Source organism: Peromyscus californicus, unplaced genomic scaffold (genome assembly GCF_007827085.1).
Source record: "Peromyscus californicus insignis strain IS unplaced genomic scaffold, ASM782708v3 Scaffold_4__1_contigs__length_199733344, whole genome shotgun sequence".
NCBI lineage: Eukaryota > Metazoa > Chordata > Mammalia > Rodentia > Cricetidae > Peromyscus > Peromyscus californicus.
The window spans coordinates 24,284,024-24,306,746 of record NW_026294562.1 but is presented as its reverse complement, the minus strand read 5'-3'; the positions used below and the strand labels follow the sequence as shown (position 1 = coordinate 24,306,746).

The following is a 22,723-nucleotide window of genomic DNA, read 5'->3' as shown; positions in this document are numbered from 1 at the left end:
TCTGCAATAGGTCAGTGGGGTTCCCAGACTCTGGCTGTCTAATTGCCTAGACATCAGAATCAGATCAGTTTTTATCATTCATAAACACATTCCTTCATCCATTCATACGTGGGCCTTAGAAGGTAAGGGGACAGCACAGTATAGTGATTATGAAGACATAAACTTAACTAATTTGGACTCAACTTTGTACTATCACCTGTGAACAAACTAACTTCTCCGAGCTCCCAGATTCTGTATCTATAAATGGGGATGACAGATCTTATCTAATAGTGCTGAGACAAAAGAATAACAACAGTCAGGCGGTGGCGGCACGCACCTTTAATCCCAGCACTCAGGAGGCAGAGGCAGGTGGATCTTTGTGAGTTTGAGGCCAGCCTGGTCTACAGAGTGAGTTCCAGGACAGCAAGAGCTACACAGAGAAACTGTGTCTCGAAAAACAAAATAAAACAAACAAAAAACCAAACAACATGTCAAATACTTAAAAATCAGCTTTAACTATTTCAGAAACCACTCTGGAAAAGGAAGCTAAGAAAAGCATGGGAGGACACTTAGAGGGACCTCTGGTCCAGACCCATGCCCAGCCCAAATCCCAAAAGACATGAGGCAGAGCAGGTGGGCATGAATATAAGATTTCTTAGAAAATGTTGTAATCCTAGCACTCCAGAATCTGAGACAGAAAGATTGCCATGAGTTTGAAGTCAGCCCAGGCTACACAGCAAGACAGTCTCAAACAAACAAGGGTTTGGAGAAAAGGCCCAGAGGTTAATAGCACCTGCTCCACAATCATGAGGACCAGAGTTCAAATCGCAGAACCCGTGTGATAAGGGAACACTGGGGTTTGCTGGCTTCCAGCTTAGACAAGAAAACAAAAGCCCCAGATTCAAAGAGAGACCCTGCCTCAAAGAAATGGGCAGAGAATGATATAGAAAGACAAGGCTGTCCTCTTCTGGCCTCTGCATATACATGCGTACAAGCACCTACACAAACATATATGCACATGAATAAAGAAAAAAAAGAAATCTTGAAAAACAAACCAACATGAAACTACTAAAGAAAAAATTAGGGAGCACCCTTTTTTTTTGTTTGTTTGTTTGTTTTTTTTCCGAGACATGGTTTCTCTGTGTAGCTTTGGCGCCTTTCCTGGATCTCGCTCTGTAGACCAGGCTGGCCTCGAACTCACAAAGATCCGCCTGCCTCTGCCTCCCGAGTGCTGGGATTAAAGGCGTGCACCACCACTGCCCAGCACAGGAGCACACTTACAAATATAGACATAGGTAAGGACTTTTTTGACAGGACTTTGATCACTCAGGAAATAAGGCCAATAATCAACAAACAGGATCTCATGAAATTAAAAAGGTTTTGTATATCAAAGGAAACTGTCAGTTAAATGAAGGCTGCGACCTCCCAGGCCTAGAGAGGAACCTACTACAGTTGTTTTTGCTAAACAACATGTTGTCAAACTACCTTCTAAATATTTATGCTTATACCCATAGATTAATGCTGCCCTCAACCTCGGCCAGAAGCCTCTCTGCAGTGGACAGCAGTCAGTGCAGAGATGCAAATCGGTCAAAGTGCTGAGAATAATAAGTTCTATGAGTGCTCAGCCCTGAATGGGACGTCTATACCAACCCCCAACCGCTACGAAGACCTTCCTGTATCTCATCATCTGCTGCGACTGTGTATGTATTTATTTGTTGGTTATCTGTTCCCTCCATTCAAACGAGTGTGTGGGGAAGAAGTTGTTTTCTTTCACTTTGTTTTGCAGGGCTGAGAATCAAACCCAGGCCCTTATGTCTTTCCACTGAACTGTGCCCTGGCCCTCTGATCAGACATTACCTCTGTGAAAGGTGTGGGGTGTCCCCAGTGCCTCCAGCTGTTGCTGACATGCGTTAGGCATTAGTGAGTGTTTGTGGGATGAGTGAGTGAACTGACACTGTCATTAAAGATAGTCCAGTGACTGTAAGTAGTTTATATGTTATAAAGCTTCCTCTCAAGAGATCGGCCTCTGAAGAGCAATAGGGTCATTGTGGCTGCTACTATTATGAAATGCCTTTCTCTTTCACTTCCCAGCACATCTTTCTCAAGATCTATGCTCCATGCTGACCTACTCATATGACCAAAATGGAGGCTCAGAACTTTTAGGAATGACATTGGCCTCCCTCAGGTCCTGTAGTTCAGTTTCTTACTAGGATTGGACTGTGCACTGCCTTAAGTTACTCCTGTATCATGTGAAATAGTTGTTTCTTTAGGCTGCATCTTGCCTTGAGAGATTCCATTTACAGGCAGCTTTTGAATCCATTTCAAGGAAGCAGAATGACTCTGCATCTGGGGGGGACACGTGAATGGCATCATCTGTCAAACACCACCTTCACAGCACAGACCCAAAAATGACCTATTCCTGAGAGCACAAAGGGTGCGGCCATATAAATTGCTCATGTCAATTGAGACGCTGGGGCCACATGGGCATATTAAAATCATAGTAGAAAAACCAGGACCAAGAACTTACCAGGCACGCTAGACCGAGGAAGGATATAACCCCCTCTCCTGGACCCCATAAAGAGATGGACTTCTGACACTGTAATGGTGACCACCATCTGACTACCTTCTATGTGGTCAAGGGATGGACAGGCAGAGAACTCCCAACTGTCCCAGGGCCTTCAGCTTCCTTGGGTCCCCACTGCTGATGCCGCTTACTGGAGGTGTTGTCTGTCTGTCTATCTGCTCACCCATCTGAACCTGCTGGCCATTCATCTGCTCAGCTGGCCATCTGTCCAGACCAGGTCTGTCCTTCTCACCTCACTGCTGCAGCTCCACTTGGGTCCTTCAGCCCGACTATTACCAACAGCTAGCAGCTTCTCCAGCCTCTTGTGCGGCTGGGTTCGGTACCTGGCCCACGCCCAACAGGACTCCCTCACATTTCTATCAGCTTCCCAGCTTTGGCCGCCAGGATTTCTTTGAAATGCCTTGCCTCTTTAACACTTTGTAGCCTCTCTGTAATGATGTAACATGCATGCATAAATGCGTGCATACATACATACATATATACTTACAAAAATAGACATTTATTGTGTGATGTGTAACATGTGATCTGAGAGTTAATATTGGTAATCAAGGTTGGAATAAAAGAACCTGTGATTGTCTCAGTCCTAGCTATCAAGGAAAGTGGGATTATCTGGCAAACTACTGCCAACGAAGCCACCATCCCTTATGACTTTACTGTTAGTCCATAAATCCAGACGCTGTAGAAATACACAGACATGTTTGTCTGTTTCTGAGATCTCTCCAGTGTTCAAAGACACTCATCAGTAACAGCTCGTCTTCTCATACTGGTGCTGCTCTGCCGAAAATACAGGCTTTTGGGGTTTGGTTGGTTTTGTTTTTAACCCAAGCTAGGGATTCTACTCCACAGTCCCCCTGCGTCTGCTCAGGCTTTCCCATGGCTGGCAGGGCTGCTCTCAGCTTTTCTCTTTTAAGAAAACTTTTCCTAAGAGCTTTTCTCTTTTAAGGAAAACTGTCGCGCCCACAGCTGCTGACCTCTCACCAAGCACCCTCAGGAGAGGACAGGACAGTCATTCTCAGGAGGAAGTCAGAGCTGTGAGAAAAAAACAGGATTAAGGGCTAGAAGGCAAGGTCTTTGACATACCACAGAACCAAAACTTCTCACAAGCAGGACTACACTTTGCCCCAGAAAAGAGTTTGCTTCCTTCCAAGCCAGTCTTTCTGTCTTCTCCAGTTGAAAAGCACTTTGGCTCAGGAAGTTGGGATATTGCACAACATAAATCTGTCATTTTCGTTTTCTATTTCATATCTCCCCACACCATGTGTGCACACGTACATACTCGTGTCTGCTGGGCTGTCCTCTCGCTCTCATTCTCGAATCCTGACTCTCAACCTTAGAGCATGTGTGCACCACTCGGAGGGAGATGAACAGTTCCGGCCTCGGGATAAGAGGATGTTAGCGTTCCCCAATTCACTCCACTCATTTCCACTTAGGGAGCCGGGCGACCCTCGGTGCTTTGCTGAACCTCTTGAGCCATGTTTCTCTCATTGGTCAACTGAGGGTGTGACTGTCTGACTGAACTGTTACAAAGATTAAATGCAGCTACATGTGGCATAGTTGTAGTCCAATCCCTGGATTTCTGTAAACCCACAAAAACAGTGATTATATTGTTCATCAGGAAGTTGAAGTAATGGTTCTCTAATTATATCAAATGTGCCCTAGCCAGCCTTAACTGAGGAAGTACTGTAGTTCCCATTGTAAAGATGAAGGAACTTCTCAAGAGTTACCCAACTAATAAGTGGCAAAATGAAATCCCACCTAAACCTAGGATAAGGCAGCTGGCTCCTTTGCAGTCTCTTATGCAAGAACTTGGTAATTTTCCTTCTCGGTATATAACTAGGCTTTCCGTTACCTCCTTCTTATGCACAATATAGCAAATCAGAGCCTTGCCCAGGGACCAACATTCCGACACTATTGCTAACTTTACAGTCTGTGTGTGTGTGTGTGTGTGTGTGTGTGTGTGTGTGTGTGTGTGTTGGGGTGGCAGGATGTGGTGGGGGTACATTCATGCAAATGAGAAAAGAACCCTCGAAACACAGGTTCCTGCAGAGATAATTATGGTCATTGTATCTCAGACCTTGTCATTTTCATTCTCCAGCAGCCCAATTTCGATCCTGTTTATAACATCCTTGTCTCTGCTGCCTACACACACCTCTATGTTCTTCAGTCTCTACACTGGCACTGACCCACCATTCACATGTATGGCAATACCCTCTGGGTCAGGCACTATCCCCCTCTGGGTCAGGCACTCTCCTCCTCTGGGTCAGGCACTCTCCCCCTCTGGGTCAGGCACTCTCCCCCTCTGGGTCAGGCGCTATTTCCCTCCTTTCTTTTTTTTTGTAGGTCTCCCCCTCTTGACCCCACAGCTTCCTGGGCATCTGTACAATCCTACCTGCTTCTCTCCGACTCTGAGCGACTGCCGGAATCTGCCCTGGACCCTCTCACTGCACTGTACTAGGGTACTCAGCTGGCTCCCATCGTTCCTCTCCCTTGCTCAGGACCACAGCACTACGTCAAGAGCATCTGACGTCTGAAAACTACCGCCACCTGGGTTGTGCACGGTTTTATAAGTGTGTCTGGTTGCAGGGTAACTATGCTCCCTGTAATATCGCCTTCACTAAAGCTAAACTATGGGCACTTTAAGGATGGGGATCCTGATGCTGGGAGACAGCAAGCAGCTTGCCCAAGGCCCACTCCCTACTGACCGATAGCGGATCTCTAACCAGCCTCGTTGTCTCCAGGTATCAGTGTTTAGCTTCAGTTCTCTTGCCTCCTACGAGCTCAATCTTCAGTTCTACATCTCTTCGAAAGGGCACTGGCTTTGTGAGGACACTTCTGTCCCTTGTGTTTTAACTGTCCTGAGCCTTTTGTAGCCAAAACTAAGTTGTCTGAGAACTGTTCCAGAGATCTGAGATAGACAGATTCTACAAAGTGGCCTGTTACTAGTGGGCTGACATGACAGCCACAGGTGACTGTAAATGTTAAATGCCACCCATGCAGTAGTGTCATAAACACACTTGTTCACTCAGCACATATGCTGAGCACTGACCTCAGACCTGGCCTAATATCTGCTTCCCCACATCACTGCCATACTCATTCAGAGCTGCACAGGACAGGGCAGTAACGCAGTGAGAGGCGTGGCTCCTGTGCTATGGTTTGGTGATCAGAGTGGCCGAGGACCCACGGCAAGACGTCACATTTTCAGTGTAAGGGAAAGAGCATCCCATGCAGAGCAGGCAGGAGATGTAGACACCCTCCTTGGTGCCGTTTCCTCCTGGGTTCTTTTTTGAATGGACATGTGTGCACATGCATGAATGTGCATCTGAGGACCTGGCAATCTCTCTCATTCCTGCCCATCTAGGAACCAGGCCTTTGTTCTGTTGGAACTCCAGTGGATGACAAAGATCAGAGTCCTCAACCTCTCTGACTCAAGTGTCCTCTACTCTAAGGTTGGTATGAAGATTAACTAAGATGCAAAACTATCTTGGACCACATTTTGACCAGTGCCATATACGAGCATAAATGACTTACTATCTAACAGCACAAACAGGCCATCTTAAAGAAGGAGCCCAGGAAAGGCACCAATACTCTTGACACCAAGAGTGGTCAACTTTTTTGTGGGAAAGGGTTGTCTCTTTTTTTAGAAATAGGGAGAAAAATTGCTTCTATTTTAGCAAAGACAGAATCTGTCATTCTACCTACAGTCTTGTTCCAACAGGTCCGAGGTTTCCAGAGTAACAACAACAACAACAAAAAGTCAAAACTTTAAGTCTGTATGAAAATGACCTGACTCCATCTCAGGCCTGCTGAGTGAGCTTTGAGCAGGCTACCAAACCACTCTGAGGAAAGGCCCTGGCTTATTGGGTACCTATTTGTGGATCCTGGGCTAGCCTTTGGTCTCTGCTAAGCTAAGTCCTTACCAAGTGAGGCCATTGCTTGTCTGTAGAGGGAACTATCTTTTGTCTGGACCAATCATTCCACTCTGACATCTCAGAATGGACTTCTAAAAATATCCCTTCATGTGCCTCCTGTGAGCATGAAGCTTTCGGCTCTTCTCCTGCCCTCATTCAGTTCAGACTGAAGTGGGGCCGGCTAGAGGCGGCATAGAGCAACCCATTGGCTCCCAGCCTGGAGCAATATCCCTGCTGCTGCTGAGTCAATGCACAGCATGCTGGGACCACCTGGCTAATCCCTGTGGGTGTGGCCACCTCACACAGGCCAGTCCAGGCTGCCTGGCACTGTTTGCTGACAGGCCCTAAGCAATACAGCAGCAGAAGCCAAGTGGGAACTTGTGCTTGTACTGCCGGTCTCCATGGCAACAGGTAAATCAGCACAGAGAACATCCTCAAACTGGCAGAAAAACCCTCAGCCCCACCCTGAAAAGCCTCCCCTCCCTGGGCAACCAGCAGATCCCCAAGGCTAAATCCCTAGCAGAAAAGCCAAATGCACAGATACTTTGCACAAGCATACAACTTATTCCCAAATGTCTTTCCCTCCTAAAATGTACAGGTAATTTGACCGGCATAGATCCATCTCTGGATGTATCTTTGGATTGGTGGAAATGTCTAGAAAGCCAAAGGTTATGCACGGTTCTGGGCATGCTCTTAGTAGAATAAGTACAGGGATGATGGAAAAGCATCCTCTGATCCATGCTGAGCTGATGCAGGCCAGAATTTCAAAACAGTAAGCAACTATACGGAGAGATATCTTCAGTGCAGAGAGATGATCTCATTAAAACAACAACAACAACAACAACAACAACAACAAAAACCTGCCCCCATGATGGGACCATACAGACTAAAAAAAATTTTGTCCATTTTTTCAGGTGAGTGGACCTCAATCTAAAACTTAGTGTTTCTGAGATGATGACTTGTGTGCTGGCTAGTTTTATGTCAATTTGACCCAGGATGAATCAATTGAAAAAATGTCTCTGTAAGATCTGGCTGTAGGACATTTTCTTAATTAGTAATTGAAAGGGGGAGGGCCCAGCCCATTGTGGGTGGGGCCATCCTGGGGTACCGGTCCTGGGTTCTATAAGAAAGCATGCTGAGCAAGCCTTGAGGAGCAAGCCAGTAAACAGCACCCCTCCATGGCCTCTGCCTCAGCTCCTTGCCTCCGGGTTCTTGCTCTGTTTGAGTTTCTGCCATCACTGCTTTTGATGATGAACTGTTGAAAGGAACTGTGTGTGAAATAAACCCTTTCCTCCCCAAGTTACTTTTGGTTACGGTGTTTCATCACAGCAATCATAACTAAGACAACCTGTAACCTCCTAGCACCCATTTAGCATCACTCAGCTGAGGTTTTCAGACAGCACCTAATGTGGGACCTTGAAGACCATGGAGCCACAGAGGAGGTGAATTTCTATGAAGAAAAGAACTCGTAGAGAGTACAGAGCACAACCAGAAGGGCAGGCTGGGTGGGTACCCCATGGGAGCCCAGGAAGTCAAGGACATTGGGTACCTTAGTCATTGGGAGGAAAAGGGGGAGGAAAGAAGAAAAGAGTGATGAGGACCAGCTTTATGTTTTGTCTAGAACTGACCTGTTTCTGCTCATCTGGTCTGTATAGTGAACATGTACTTCATGTAATCTTTATAGTGAGCATGTTCTCGTTTGCTCTTTACACTCAGAAACAAGAGCAGCATATCTCAGCCACGGTCTGTTGATACAGTTGAGGGAGTAGAGTGTTTGCGTGGCATGCATTCAATCGCTAACATCGCATAAAACTGGGCATGGTGGTGCATGCCTGTAATCTAGCACTTGGGAGGGGAGGCAGAAGGGCCAGAACTTGACCATCACCCTCGGTTACAGAGGGGGTTAAGAGGCTAGCCTGGGCTACATGAGATCATATCTCAACAAAACAAAAACAAGGATGAAGAGAAGGCTCAGCAGATACAGGCGCTTGGTGCTAAACCTGACTACCTGAGTTAGATCCCTGGTACCCACATGGTAGAAGGAGAGATACGGTGACACAGCATGCCCTCCCCAACTCCTGCAATAAACAGTTGTTTATAGAAATTTGTATCTAAGCAAGATGTGCAGAATCCCCAAGATATGGGTCCTCTTATAACAGAACTTATCATATTTCCTTTGTTCAGACTGGAAAAAAAGAATGTAGAGATTCAGAGAGACACTGCACAACCACTCTGTCTAGAAATGCACAAGCACAGCCCTTGGAGTGAGAAGTAAGCAGAGTGTAGGGTGGATTTCACAGGCTGTACAGGCACTATCTTGACGATTTCAGGCATACTGATCCCAGGCTGAGATGACGCCATCTTGGATATGCTGGGTTAAAACAGTAGGATCAATTTCTCTCATTTCATTTTCATTTTGCTAATGTAATCACTAGGAAACAAACGTTAAGGTGCATGTGCACTATCTAGCTATTCCTATCGGAGGGGGCTTGTCTAGAACACTGACAATGAATCCATTTGCAGAGAGAGGGAGAGAAGGATGTACATACTGCCAGCGACAGTCGGAGGCTGCTGTGGGGCTCTCCTAACCACTTCTCCAGAACGCTGAATTATGGGAACTAAAACTCTTCTCTGGAGGTTGAGGGGGAAGATTACTGTTCATATAATGGCTCAAAACTAAGATATGCAACATAACCTTGAAAGGCTAGAATGGAGCTGGGTGTGGTGGGGCATCCCTATAATCCCAGCACTCAGGAAGTGTGAGCACAAAAACCCAAAGTTCAAGGTCATCTCCTGCCACACAGCAAGTTTGAGACCAGTTTGGGTTACACGAGACCCTGTCTCCAAGCAAACAAACAAAATATTACATTGGTTTTTAGTCTAAGAGAGTGGGTAGGATCAGAACATTCCATATTAGAATATACTTCTACAATTTTAAAAAACTGTTTCAGTTGCAAAGTGCCTGAGTAAGTGATAGAGTACATTTTTTTTTTTTTTTTTTTTTTTTTTGGTTTTTCGAGACAGGGTTTCTCTGTGTAGCTTTGAGCCTTTCCTGGAACTCACTTGGTAGCCCAGGCTGGCCTCGAACTCATTGAGATCCGCCTGGCTCTGCCTCCCGAGTGCTGGGATTAAAGGCGTGCGCCACCACTGCCCGGCGATAGAGTACATTTTAAAAGGTCTGCAATTCAGATGGTCAGTGGGTAAGGTGCATGGTACACAAGTATGAGTTTGGACCACTGGAACCCATATAAAAAGCCAGGTTTGACGGTAATATAACCCTGATGCTGGGGGCCAGAGACAAAGTGGGTCCTGGGGCTCACTGGCCATCTAGCCTTGTCTAACCAGAAAACCCCAGATTTAGTGAGAGACACTGTCTCAAATAGTAATAATAATAATTAATATTAATAATAACAAAAGTGGAAAAACATTGAGGAAGACATTTCAATGTCAGCCTCTGACCACACGTTTTCAAACTGAGAGTGTATCACACACACACACACACACACACACACACACACACTCCCTAACAAAGCACTATCTAGGGAGCAGATGTCTGTCAAGACTCCCTGACACCACTGAGCAAAAGACCCCAACAATTATGTTGACCAGAGAATTTACTGTCTAAGCCACGCCCCCACAGACAGCAAATCAGGCACTAGTAATCACTGTTCCAGGAGGTAGCCAAGCGAACCAGAGCATGTGGTTTCACTCTCAGCTCCCTAATTCCTCTCAACACAGCCTTCCGATTGGGCCAAATGTGCCTGAGGTAAGTCTTACGTTTTTAAATGCACTAACACTGAACGTCAAGGTGTTTCTTATGACTCATGTGGATTGAACATTGGGCTCTCCTTTTCTCCCAAATCTGTTTTTTTTCTTTTCTTTTTATTAAGAGATTTTCTATTCGTTTTACATAACAACCATGGATTCCCCTGTCCTCCCTCCTCCCCCAAATCTGTTTTTAATGTGGCAGTAGACCTGATAAACAATGACACCTTATGATCATAGTTGAGAGTAACCTGCCTTCCCATGAGTTATGGCCTCATCAAAGGACTCCGTTACTCAGAGTTATGAACCCAAGACTGGGTTCCGAGTCTTTGAGACCAATGTCCTGCTTCAGGAATGAGGTGAATTCCATCCTGCCTTGTGGAGCTAGCTGTACTTGAGAAGTTTTATCTAGAAGACATGCTTCAGTAGCTCATGGGTACCAACAGGGCCCTCCCTCTTGGAAACTCAAAAAGGCAGTAAGTAAAGTGGGCAGTCTGGTTTAGATCTGATGAGTTTAAAAGATGAACGAGACACTAGAACAGAAATGTAGCAGGAAGTTGAATTTGAATGGGATGTGTATTTGTCAGCTTGTCTCAGATTCAGTGAGAGACCCTGCCTCCAAAAAAAATTTTTTTTTTCTTAAGTAAAATGAGGTCATTAAGACTGAGCAGGAGGGGCCAGGAGGTGGTGGCACACGCCTTTAATCCCAGCACTCAGGAGACAGAGGCAGGCTGGTCTCTGTGAATTTGAGGCCAGCCTGGTCTACAGAGTGAGATCCAGGACAGCGAGGCTACACAGAGAAACCCTGTCTCGTAAAATACACAAGAAAACAAAAAGAGTGAGTGGGAGGAAACACACACATCTGCCCAGGGTGACCTGTCTGAGAGGGGAAAACATGGGCCTGCCACCGGAGCACCATTATAGTGAGCAAATACATGGTGGGGTATGGGAAAGAGAGAGAGGGGGAGAGAGAGACAGAGACAGACAGAGACAGACAGACAGACAGGATGGTTCATGTCCTATGGAGAGAGGCAGATCTGAAGAGGCGAAGAAGGCAGTGAGGAGCAGAATGAGGTAGGTTGCTTGCTTGTCACTCAGGGCCATGGTGATATCCGGGCCTGAGCTGCTGCCAACACCTGTGTCTGGGTCTGTGGCCCTGCTGCTGCCGCTGTCTGTATAGATCTGTCCTTCCTGTTACCACTGATAGGATAGGGCTGCACAGAGTTGGCCCCACCCCTCACTGTCCACAACACTAGGGAGAACTGGCCCTGCCCCTCCCCATCAGCAGCACTCAGGGGAGTGGGCTCACCTCCCCTGGGCAGCACAGTAGAGTTGACCTTGTTGACGGCGGGGGGGGGGGGGGGGGGGGGGGGGGGGGGGGGGGGGGGGGGGGGTAAGCCAGCCCTGAGAATGTGATTGTAGGAGATCTGGTCCCACCCGCCTCATCTGCTATAGTGGGTGAGGGAGAGATGTCCTGTGCGTGCGTGAGTGAGTGCGTGCGTGCGTGCGTGCGTGCATGTGCGTGTCCCACTGTGGCAAGTGGGAGAACTGGTCCTGAGGTCATGAGAGTGGTCATGAGGCATTCAGTAGAGCTGGTGTGGGTGAGCCTGCCCTGAGGCCATGAAAGCAGGAGAACCGGCCCCACTCCTTGCTCCTTGCTGCTTAGGGTGAACTAACCAGGGCAGTGTTGGAGAGCTCACCCTGGTGGTGAGGATAGGGGAAGAGCTGGCGAGCTAACCAACCCTGCAACCACCCAGCCCCAGAACCAGGGCTATGAGGGCACCCCAGAATCCACCCCCTCTACGATCTGCTGGAGCATGGAATGGGCTGGTCTGCTTTGGATCTGCAGGATCTCATGACACAGGGCAACAACAGAGTATCTAACCGGAGTCCCAGTGAGGTCCTGGTATCAATAGTGTGGCAGAAACCAGGGTCCTCAAACCAGACCAATGACTCTTTTCAATGAACACTTGCAAGTAAAGATATATGGACTGCCGGGTGGTGGTGGCGCACGCCTTTAATCCCAGCACTTGGGAGGCAGAGCCAGGTGGATCTCTGTGAGTTCGAGGCCAGCCTGGGCTACCAAGTGAGTCCCAGGAAAGGCGCAAAGCTACACAGAGAAACCCTGTCTCGAAAACCAAAACAACAAAAAAAAACAAAAAAAAAAACAAAAAAAGATATATGGACTAAAGGGTAAATTGTGTTATTCACTGTGTCCAAATACAGCCTCCATGGTGCAATTTTTCTTTTTCTTTTTCTTTTTTCTCTTAAATTATTTTATTTTATTTTATTTGGGTGTGTGGGGAAGTTCCAAGGGCAGAAGGTGAATACAAAGGGATGGGGAGATGAATGGAATTGAGATGCATGGTGTGAAAGCCACAAAGAATAAATAAAAAGTTAAGAATAAAATAAAATGAAGTAGTGAAGCAGTTGAGGAAGACATCCCAGTGCCGGCCTCTGGCCTCCACATGTGTCTGACTGGGGAATGCACAACACACATGTGTGTGTGGTGAAAAGAGAGAACTGTCTCCCACCATTTGTTCCCTGACTTCATGCATACTGTGGCATGTACACACACACACACACACACACACACACACACACACACACAGACACACACACACAAGTACGTACACACACTAGCAAAGCATACACAATCAGAGAAAGGATCTTTGTTAGAGCTAACATGGCTACAACTCAGGTAAATGACTAGAGGTGAGAGGTACAAGTGGCAGAGAAGGTGTGAGACAGACTGGTGACGGCTAAGTGTTGAATGCTGTAGCCGTCACTGGAGAAAAGTTCTGTGATTGAATAACCGTGGCTCCCGTTACCACTGAAAGCCGAGAGGATAGGGCTGCACAGAGTTGGCCTCATCCCTCACTGGCTGCAACACTAGGGAGAACTGGCCCTCACTGGCTGCAGCACTCAGCTGACATGGTTCATGAAGGGGTAAGAGATTGGGGGTATGGAACTGAAGCACTAGTATATTAAAAATACTATGGATTTGTTAGTAAAAATGCTATAATATGTAATTCAACAAAACAAATAATAGTAAGATAATATGTGTCTTAGGAGTTCATTGCTGTGAAAACACACCATGACCACATCAACTGTTATAAAGAAAACATTTAACTTGCATGGCTCGCTTACAGTTTCAGAGGTTCAGTCCATTATCATCATGACAGGGAGCATGCCAGCGTGCAGGCAGATGTGATGCTGGAGTTGAGAGTGCTACATCTTGCAGGCAACAGGAAGTCAACAGAGACACTGAGCAGTATCCTGAGCACAGGAAACCTCAAAGCCCACCCACACAGTGACACACTTCCTGCACTAAGGCCATGCCCACTCCAACAAAGCCACACCTCCTAGTGGTGCCACTCCCTGTGAGATTATGTGGGCCAATTACATTCAAACTACCACAATATGTAAAATGATAAAAGTCTCTGGAAGTAACTTACTTATTTTGTCCAATTGTCTCAAAATCTTTGACAATAATCACAAGGGAAGACGAAGAGTCCAGTGGTATCCCCTTCAAGTCAAATTCCAAAATCTGTTCACAGAAAGGTTATGAAAACAAAAAGGCTGTTAAAGAGAATATAAGATATACTGGGCAGTAATCTTCACTAACAATCTTTTGAATCACCAAATTCTATAGTTTGGGTCATGGAAAAAACATATTAGAAAGAGATTCAGGGAATGTGTGAGCCACTCCTGGCTTCCCATTTTCTAGATCTTGGGGCTGTAGCTGGGTCATCAAACCTCTGACTCACGGTCAGAAAAGTGAGCTTAACGCCTACCACAACTGTTGAGAAAATACTTCCTTCATTGGTTATTTTTAAACCCTGTGCTTTTTATTCATTACTGTTGAACAGTAATGACTAGCCCAGAAACCCATCCTCTGAGATGCACTTTAAGCCCACTGTGGTCAGTGCTGTGATTTATCCAGTTGTTGTTTTTTCTCAGCTTCTCACTTTAATCCAGTAACTTGTTTTCTAATAATAGATGCAAAGCACCATGGATGCCTTTGATTGACTAGGTAATCGACTGATTATTCCAAGTAAGCAGTTTGAGCCTCCTTGTAGTAGCTTTGGAGTAGAAGGAGAAGTTTGTCTCACAGTTCCTATGAGAACACACCCACCAATCCCAAGGAGTGTGGGGCTGGCATTTCACTGAGGTTTGGTTTCAGCTACAAAACAGCAGGTAGAAGGCTTACTTGTCCACTACATTTGTAAAATGAAGGGGGAAACACATTGGGAACAAAATGGAGGAAGGTGGGTAATGACCTCACATGACAGCAAACCTCTCTCCTTGGGTCATGCGATTGACAGGCATGTCAGACTAGTCCATCTCAGAAGCAATGAAAGCATGCAAATGTGGTTTTGCTTTGTTTTATCCTTGGAGCTCCATGCCAAGTACTAGGAGTGCACAAGGTACCAGGGGTCTCTTGCTCTCACGGGTCTTAAGGTTCAGCTGGCTGTGTTGTGAGTTACAGAGAGTAGACTTCCTCACAGCCTGCAGACCAGCAGGGTTTCTCAGAGGTTTCACAGCTTCACCTCACTGATGCCCAGCTATGGTCTTTATATTTAGACATATTAAAAGAAGTTGGCAGAGGGAAGAATTTGGGATGGGTGAAAGGGAAGTCTCCTCTGATGACTCAGGGAAAATAACAAAGACACTGCTCTGGTCCAGGGAGGTTTAGTCCAGCTTTTGAATGAAACAATGAGACTGGTCATCAAAAAATTAGTCAGACTGGGAAATTCCTACTCTGTGGGAAGAATGAAACATTTCATCTGTCTGTAAAAACACTAAACTCGGAGTCACTTATAAAATAAATGTAAAGTCAACAGAGAGAGAGAGAGAGAGAGAGAGAGAGAGAGAGAGAGAGAGAGAGAGAGAGAGAGTGAGTTTGTGTAGGGGATGTAAATAATCTACATGACTTCCGGTCAGTAGAATATTACACAGCCACGAAAATACTTTTAAGTTAAATGATACTAATACATGCTTGGGATATAATAGTAAGAATAAATAGCATAAGAAAACACATTAATTTATGATGCATAATAGTATTTCAGACATCAAATATGTTCATAGAGAAAGCAATTGCTTACACATATACAAGTTAACTATTTGTTTCTAGAGCAATGGTTCTCAACCTCCCTAATGCTGAGACCCTTTAATACTTTTCCTCATGTGACCTCCAACCATAAAATTGTTTTTGTTGCTACTTCATAACTATAATTTTGCTACTGTTATGAATTATAATGTAAATTTATGTAGGATATCCGATATGTGACCCCTGTAGGGGTCACAATGCACAGGTTGAGAACCACTCTTCTAGAGAGTTAAGTCAAAGTTTCTTTTGTAATTCTGTGTTAGCTAGTTTTGTGCCAACTTGACACAAGCCAGAATCATTTTGTTTTTGTGTTTTTGAGAACGATTTTTTTTTCTTTTGAGACAGGGTCTCTCTCTATAGATCTGGATGTCCTGGAACTGGCTATGTCAATAGATCAGGTTAGTCTTGAACTCATAAAGATCCACCTGCCCCTGCCTCCCAAGTGCTGGAATTAAAGGCATGCACCACTATGCCCAGCTGTGCCAGAGTCATTCTGGAAGAGGGAACCTCAATTGAGAAAATGTCTCCACCAGACTGGCCTACAGGTAAGCCTGTGGTGTGTTTTCTAGATTGATGATTGATGTGGGAGGGCCCCGCTCACTGTGTGCCACCCTTGGGCTGGTGGTCTTGGGTGTTATAAGAAAGGAAGCAAGCCATGAGGAGCAAGCCAGGAAGTATCATTCCTCTGTGGTCTCTGTTAGTTCCTGCTTCCAAGGCTCCTGTCCTGCTTGAGTTCCTGCCCTGACTTCTCTGGATGATGGAAGCTGCAAACTGAAACAAACCCTTTCCTCCCTCGGTTGCTTTCGATCATCATGTTTTATCACAACAATGAAAACCCTAACTAAGACAAATATTTACCCGAAGTCCTATGATTTCTATTCGAGAACTTTACTTTTATCACATAAATCAGTCATTACTCAGCTAGGTACTTGAAGTATCAAGGGATTGTCTTTTGATAAATGGCATGCCCACATGGTTTTACATGGAGCTTTCCGAGACTGGAGATGTTCCAATGTTCACTGTTGTACTAAAGAAGTGGGGGGTCATAGGTCAGGCTAGTGAGCTAGGCTAGGACTCACGCCTCCTGCCCAGGCTCTGTGCACACATCTCTGGTGTTCAGGAAATGGGCACAAGTACTGGCCACCACTGAGCCGCTCTGATCTTTGGGGGGCATGAAGGGAGTTGGAATGGATGGGGGTGTCATGGAGAGATTTTCTTACAAGGAAGAGCATTAACCCCCACCCAAAGAGGGGACAATTGGACAAAGCTTATCCTTTAAAATAAAGTTGAAAAGGGCAATGAAGTCACCTCATTCCAGACCGGGTTGAGTTCATTATCAACTTTCTTTGTTTTCTTTTTCTCATCTGCAAATAAAAAAAGTAAGAGAGTCAATCAACTAGAAATAATTAAAGATCATGTCCATTCGACGCCCCTAAAAACCATTCCTCAGAGCCTCTCATGCTACCCATTTACCCCTTTGTCTGCCAGTGTGGGGAACACCTGGGTCGGTTTTCCCCCATCGCCAGAGCTACACGGAGCTAAGGAATAAGAATTCAACATCACGGAAGGGCTGTTCTGCTCCGCTCTCCCTCACGCAGCCCTCGCGACCGGCATTTCCACTTTGCTGCAGAAACAATCCAAGGGACCAGACACTGAGATGGCCATTCTGCAGATGAGCACACTGAGGATGGAACATTATACAGTGAGCTCACAGGTGGCAGTGGGGTCTGACGGAACCCCGAGATTTCAACTCGGAAGCCCTCATTGCTCCAAAGTTGGTAAGACAACACTTGGCTTAGCAATTAAGCTGGGCTCCCTCCCAAAGCCTCATCCACACACTCATCCAGAAAGGAGTTCTGTCTATCTCTCCACGACCAGTGGAGGACTTGGAGGTTCCCTTCACTACTTGGACCACTTTTGAGACTTAAGATCTTTTTTCTGTGTCCAAGCCTGGAAAGTCCATCTACCTTAATGAGAAAAAGGGTAAATCCAGTCAGTGCCTTGTGACCATCCACCAATACTTACCAAAATAAAAGCTTGCCTCTCTGAGTACCATATGCATTGAAAGTATCATCTCATCTCCTTGGAAGCAGTGTATTTTTTACTATTACAATTGTCATCCCCTGCTTTCATAGTCAAACAAATTAGGTTAAATAACATTTTCAAAGCCACCCCGTCACTAAGTGGTAGGGTTCAGGATTAAACCCAGGTGGGGACACATTGGCAGCCACACTGAACCATGCTTAACTATTGCTTTTGCTCTGCTGCTGAGGAATGTAGGTCGTGGGTTTTGTTCAGCTGCTTGCTACATCGAGTCTGCTCACAGCCGGCTGGGGGACTAACCACCTCATTCTTCCTAGACCTCAGCATAGCAACACTGTGAGTCATGACCCTCACTCTGCTAAGCATTCACTTTTCCGCTTGAGTGGGCATCACATGGTCCAGCTGGCTTTCTTTCCTAAGCTTCCCTCCTAGAGGAGGAGAAATCATGGGAGAAATGACCAGGCAGCTCAGGCCAAGGCACCTCACATCAATGGTTCTCTAAGTGAGGTCTTCCACAAACATAAATTAACTCCTTCATTCCACCACCCAGCAATTTTTTTTTTTAAATACCACTTGCTAGGCATTAAACTGGACACTGAGGGAGATACAAAATGACCTCCTGTATGTGCTCTTGGCTGTCAGGTGGTCTAGGAAGAGTGTGTCCAGAGGTAACTGATGAGGGAAAGATGGTTTCAGTTGTCATCCAAGGGATACAGAAAGTGAAAATTCAGAGGGAAGAGAGGTGATGTCAAGCTTGGGTACTAGAAAAGACCTCACAGAGGAAGAAGAGGTGAGTCAGGGTTGAATGACAAGGTGGGACTGAAGAAAAGCTCACCTGGGGAAGTGGCAATGAGTCACATCTGGGGACACTGTACAGCACCCGTTGTCTGGAAGCGAGGGGCATGAGAGGAGGTAGAGGCTGTATAGGAAGGTTATGGCAGGAGACAGTGTGAACCTGGGTTCCATGCGGTTTCATTCAGCTGATACAAGCCGATGAAGGAAAGAGGATATTAGAATCCAGCCTTAAGGACTTTCGGAAGTTCATAAGCCAATGAGGAAAACCACGTTACCCCCCAAAACATCCAACACATGCTGCTGAGCACATGACCCAGGCAGAGGTTGGGAACAATGGATATTCAGTGACCCTAACCCAGGCAGATGTTGAGAACAATGGATATTCAGTGACCCTAACCCAGGCAGATGTTGAGAACAATGGATATTCAGTGACCCTAACCCAGGCAGATGTTGAGAACAATGGATACTCAGTGACCCTAACCCAGGCAGATGTTGAGAACAATGGATACTCAGTGACCCTAACCCAGGCAGATGTTGAGAACAATGGATATTCAGTGACCCTAACCCAGGCAGATGTTGAGAACAATGGATATTCAGTGACCCTAACCCAGGCAGATGTTGAGAACAATGGATATTCAGTGACCCTAACCCAGGCAGATGTTGAGAACAATGGATATTCAGTGACCCTAACCCAGGCAGATGTTGAGAACAATGGATATTCAGTGACCCTAACCCAGGCAGATGTTGGGAACAATGGATATTCAGTGACCCTAACCCAGGCAGATGTTGGGAACAATGGATATTCAGTGACCCTAACCCAGGCAGATGTTGAGAACAATGGATAGTCAGTGACCCTAACCCAGGCAGATGTTGATTGAGAACAATGGATATTCAGCAAAGCTAAACAGAAGCTGGCTGACCACAAACCAGGTGGAGCTATTCACCTGGAACTTCCAGTAGATTCCAGGCTGGTCACATGACACACACGCTAAAGGCGTTGCCTTGAGGGTGGAGACAGAGGACTCAGTGAGAGCCAGGCATTGCTGAGCTTCTACAGGCTCCTTTCCGGAACTCTTACCCAAGGACACAGAGCTAGGAAGAAGGCCTCTAGCCAGGCCTAGGTGATTCCAAGACCTTATATTTAATCCCTGCTCTCTGCCAGCTTCCCAACAAACAAGGAAGCAGGAAAGAGTAGGCATCGGCTCCTCTCCTTCTGGAGAAACTCAGCTGGATCTCTCCCAATGAGGGGGTTCTGATTTGTATAAAAGTTGAATACATCTGATTAGTCCAAAAAAAAAAAAAGTAGAAAAAATAATTTCTTATCAGTAGCCACAGGCAGGTATTTATTCTATTCAGTGTATTCTGCTTCTTTTCTTCCCACCAAAGGTCAGAGTTGCAGACTCTGGACATCAGATTAAATGGCCGGAAATGCCCTCTCCCTTCTCCCCATCACCTACATTGGTGGGCTGCCACCTCTGCAGTTATTAAGATAACGGTTCCTTCCTTTGGAAAGGAACTGAGCACTTTCATCCCAGAACAAAACAACAGACTCAAAAGCAGAACACTCTGGACCATGGCTGGAGGCATTCTTCGGGATGTTTCCTGTTTCTGATTAGTGGAGCCTGTCTCTGGCTCAGCTCTGAAAAGCTGAAGGGGTGTGCCAGCCTCCGTGCCAGAGAACCAGACACCCCTGTCTGTTTTCACAGAATAATTCCTTTGCTGCTCCCTGTTCGTACTGTGTCAGACCCTGTAATGGCTAACTCTGTCAACTTGGCCCAGCCAGAAATCACCTGGGAAGAGAGTCTCAAGGGATTGTGTACCTTGGCTTGGCCTGTGGGTGTGTCTGGGGGGGATTCTCTTATTAAATTCATTGATATGGGAAGACCCAGATATCCAGAAGCGTTCCCTAGGTATGATGTCCTGAAGTGTATAAAATAGAGAAAGCAAGCCAGCCAACAGCATTAACTTCTTCAGGCCTTTGACTGTGGATGTGTTATGACTAGCTGCTTCAAGTTCCTGTCACCCAACAATGCACTGTAACCTGGAGCTATAACCTATGATACGCCCTTTCTCCTCTGCGTTGCTTTTTGTCAGGATATTTTAGCATTTTAACAGAAATGAATCTAGGACAGACCCTGCAGACAAGGTCTGACAGAGAACTCAAGGCTGACCAGCCTGCTCCAGCTGTGCACAGAGGCCAGTTGTGATGGGCAGGTGGACTTCGAGTTTTTTTTTTTTTTTTTTTTTTTTGGTTTTTCGAGACAGGGTTTCTCTGTGTAGATTTGCGCCTTTCCTGGGACTCACTTGGTAGTCCAGGCTGGCCTCGAACTCACAGAGATCCGCCTGGCTCTGCCTCCCGAGTGCTGGGATTAAAGGCGTGCGCCACCACCGCCCGGCTGGACTTCGAGTTTTACAGTCAGTTGGATCAGAATAAAGATTTACTTTCTCTCTTAGTTACTTCTTTGTGGCTGTGACAATGTACCCAACAAAAGCCACTGAAGAAGTCGCTTTGGTGTACAATCCAGAGACAGTCCATCATGGCAGCCAGAGCTTGAGGTGGCTGGTCACACTGCTCCTGCTCTCAGGAAGCAGAGAAAGATGGACGCTGGTGCTTGGCTCTTTTTTCCTTTATATTCATTCTGGAACCTCAGCTTTGGAATAACACCATCCACATTGAGTTTGAGTGTTCTTTTCTCGATTACCCCAGTCTAGGAAATCCCTCACAGACCTCTCCTGGCTTGTCTCCCTCATGCTTCTAGATTCAGTCAAGTTACAGTTGGTATTCACCATCACACTCTTCATCATGGAGGTGGTCCTCATCTAAACACTTTGAAGTCCAAAAAGTAAATCTGAAGTTCCCCAGAGAAGAAATTCTACCTCAAGATACAATAGAAGCTCTGGACATGAGTTTCCAGCCACATCCCCAAAACTTCAGCCTTCAGACAACACTGTCACCCTATGTCAAACTTCAGACCTGCAAGTGCACAATCACAATAGGCATGTGATTGTGCAAAACATGTCTCTTTCTCTGCCCCTGTCTTTCTACACACACACACACACACACACACACACACACACACACACACACACACACACACACAGTACATAAACATAAAGATACTCAGGCAAACACACACATACACACATACAGAGAAGAAAAGAAAGAAAAAGACCTTAGGTTTGACCCTGAATCTAAACTTGTCCTCCCATTAAGTTTCCAGGTTCCCACACCCTTTCTTCTGAGAAATGAACAGCCACATATAAATTCATGCCCTAGCTTGCTAAAAAAAAAATGTCCCAGAACATCTAAGCCTTTAAACATGGCTAACAATGATTAAGTTTTCAGAAGTGGCCATTATTCCCACCCTTTCCAATGAATTATCTGATTTCATCTTAGCAGTTCTCCATGGTGAGTCATGTGATGATCACCCATTATCAGAAGTCACACAGCAAGCAAATGGTGGACCTGGAATCTCAACCTTGTGGTTAAAACACACAGGACAGTTTCCAAAGGTGAAGGATCAACGTAGGAATGTGGCTCCTTGGGGTTGGAACGACAGACAGCTCATCAGTTAAGAGTGTTTACTGCTCTTGCAGAGAATCTGAGTTTCATTCCCAGCACCCACCAGACAGCACACAGCCACATGTAACTCCAGTTCTCAGTATCTAACACCTCCAGCCTCTGCAGACACTAGCCTTCATGTGTATAGACACAGATACACACACACACACACACACACACACACACACACACACACATATGCGTGCACACATGCACACAGATGCATACAAATAATAAAAATCAATCTTAAAGAATATGACTCCTAGAGGAAAGGTTGGTGGGGGGAAGGTGGGGAATGGGAGGAGTGGAGAGAGGGGAGAGAGGGGAGGATATGCTTGGAATGTATTTTATGAGAGAAAGATAAATTTTTTTTAAAAAGGAAAAAAATAACCTCTTAAATTACCTTTAAAAAAAAAAAGGACTCCTTGAAGGTCACGACTGTAAAATACTAACACTGTTTTTCAGGTGTCCCCCAGAGTGTTGTTACTGAGTAGCTTCACCATGATTTGCGTGACTGGACTTGTTGGGTGTGCATGAGTGTGATGAGCAGGGTTGCCTTAATGATCAAAAGAGCGCATGAACACCAAGTCTGCAGTACTGAGTCTAAGCACTGTAGCATGAATCTTAAAAAGTCTTATTAATAAAAACAAACCTGGAACCAGATATTGGGGTGAACGCTAGAAGATCAGAGAAACAGAACAAGCCATAGCCAACCTCACCTGGCCAATTCCTCGGCTGATCTTGTTTCCTCAGACTGAAAACTTCTGTGTCCTCATCCAAATAAATCTCAGCTGAACTGCTGCTAAAAGCCTAAAAGCTTAATAGACTCTAGTTCCTGGTCTTCACGCCTTATATACCTTTCTGCTTCCTGCCATCACTTTCTGGGATTAAAGGTGTGAGTCACCATGCCTGGCTGTCCCCAGTGTGGCTTTGAACTCACAGAGATCCAGCTGGATCTCTGCCTCCTGAGTGCT

At 45.8% G+C, this 22,723-nt stretch overlaps 1 protein-coding gene across 5 annotated transcripts in view; it reads right to left on the bottom strand.

Annotated features, from left to right (window-relative positions):
* The window catches only part of Myof (myoferlin), a 150,386-nt gene that overhangs the window by 109,971 nt on the left and 17,692 nt on the right, over window positions 1-22,723 (bottom strand). For all 5 annotated transcript variants that reach the window (XR_008223175.1, XR_008223176.1, XM_052762975.1 and 2 more), the window contains exons 2-3: window positions 16,658-16,713; window positions 13,695-13,786 (exon numbers count right to left, since the gene is read on the bottom strand). Coding sequence is in view for 3 of the 5 variants with exons in the window: in XM_052762975.1 (XP_052618935.1) it covers window positions 13,695-13,786; window positions 16,658-16,713 (148 nt within the window). In the remaining 2 variants the exon portion in view is untranslated. The remainder of the gene's footprint in view (window positions 1-13,694; window positions 13,787-16,657; window positions 16,714-22,723) is intronic.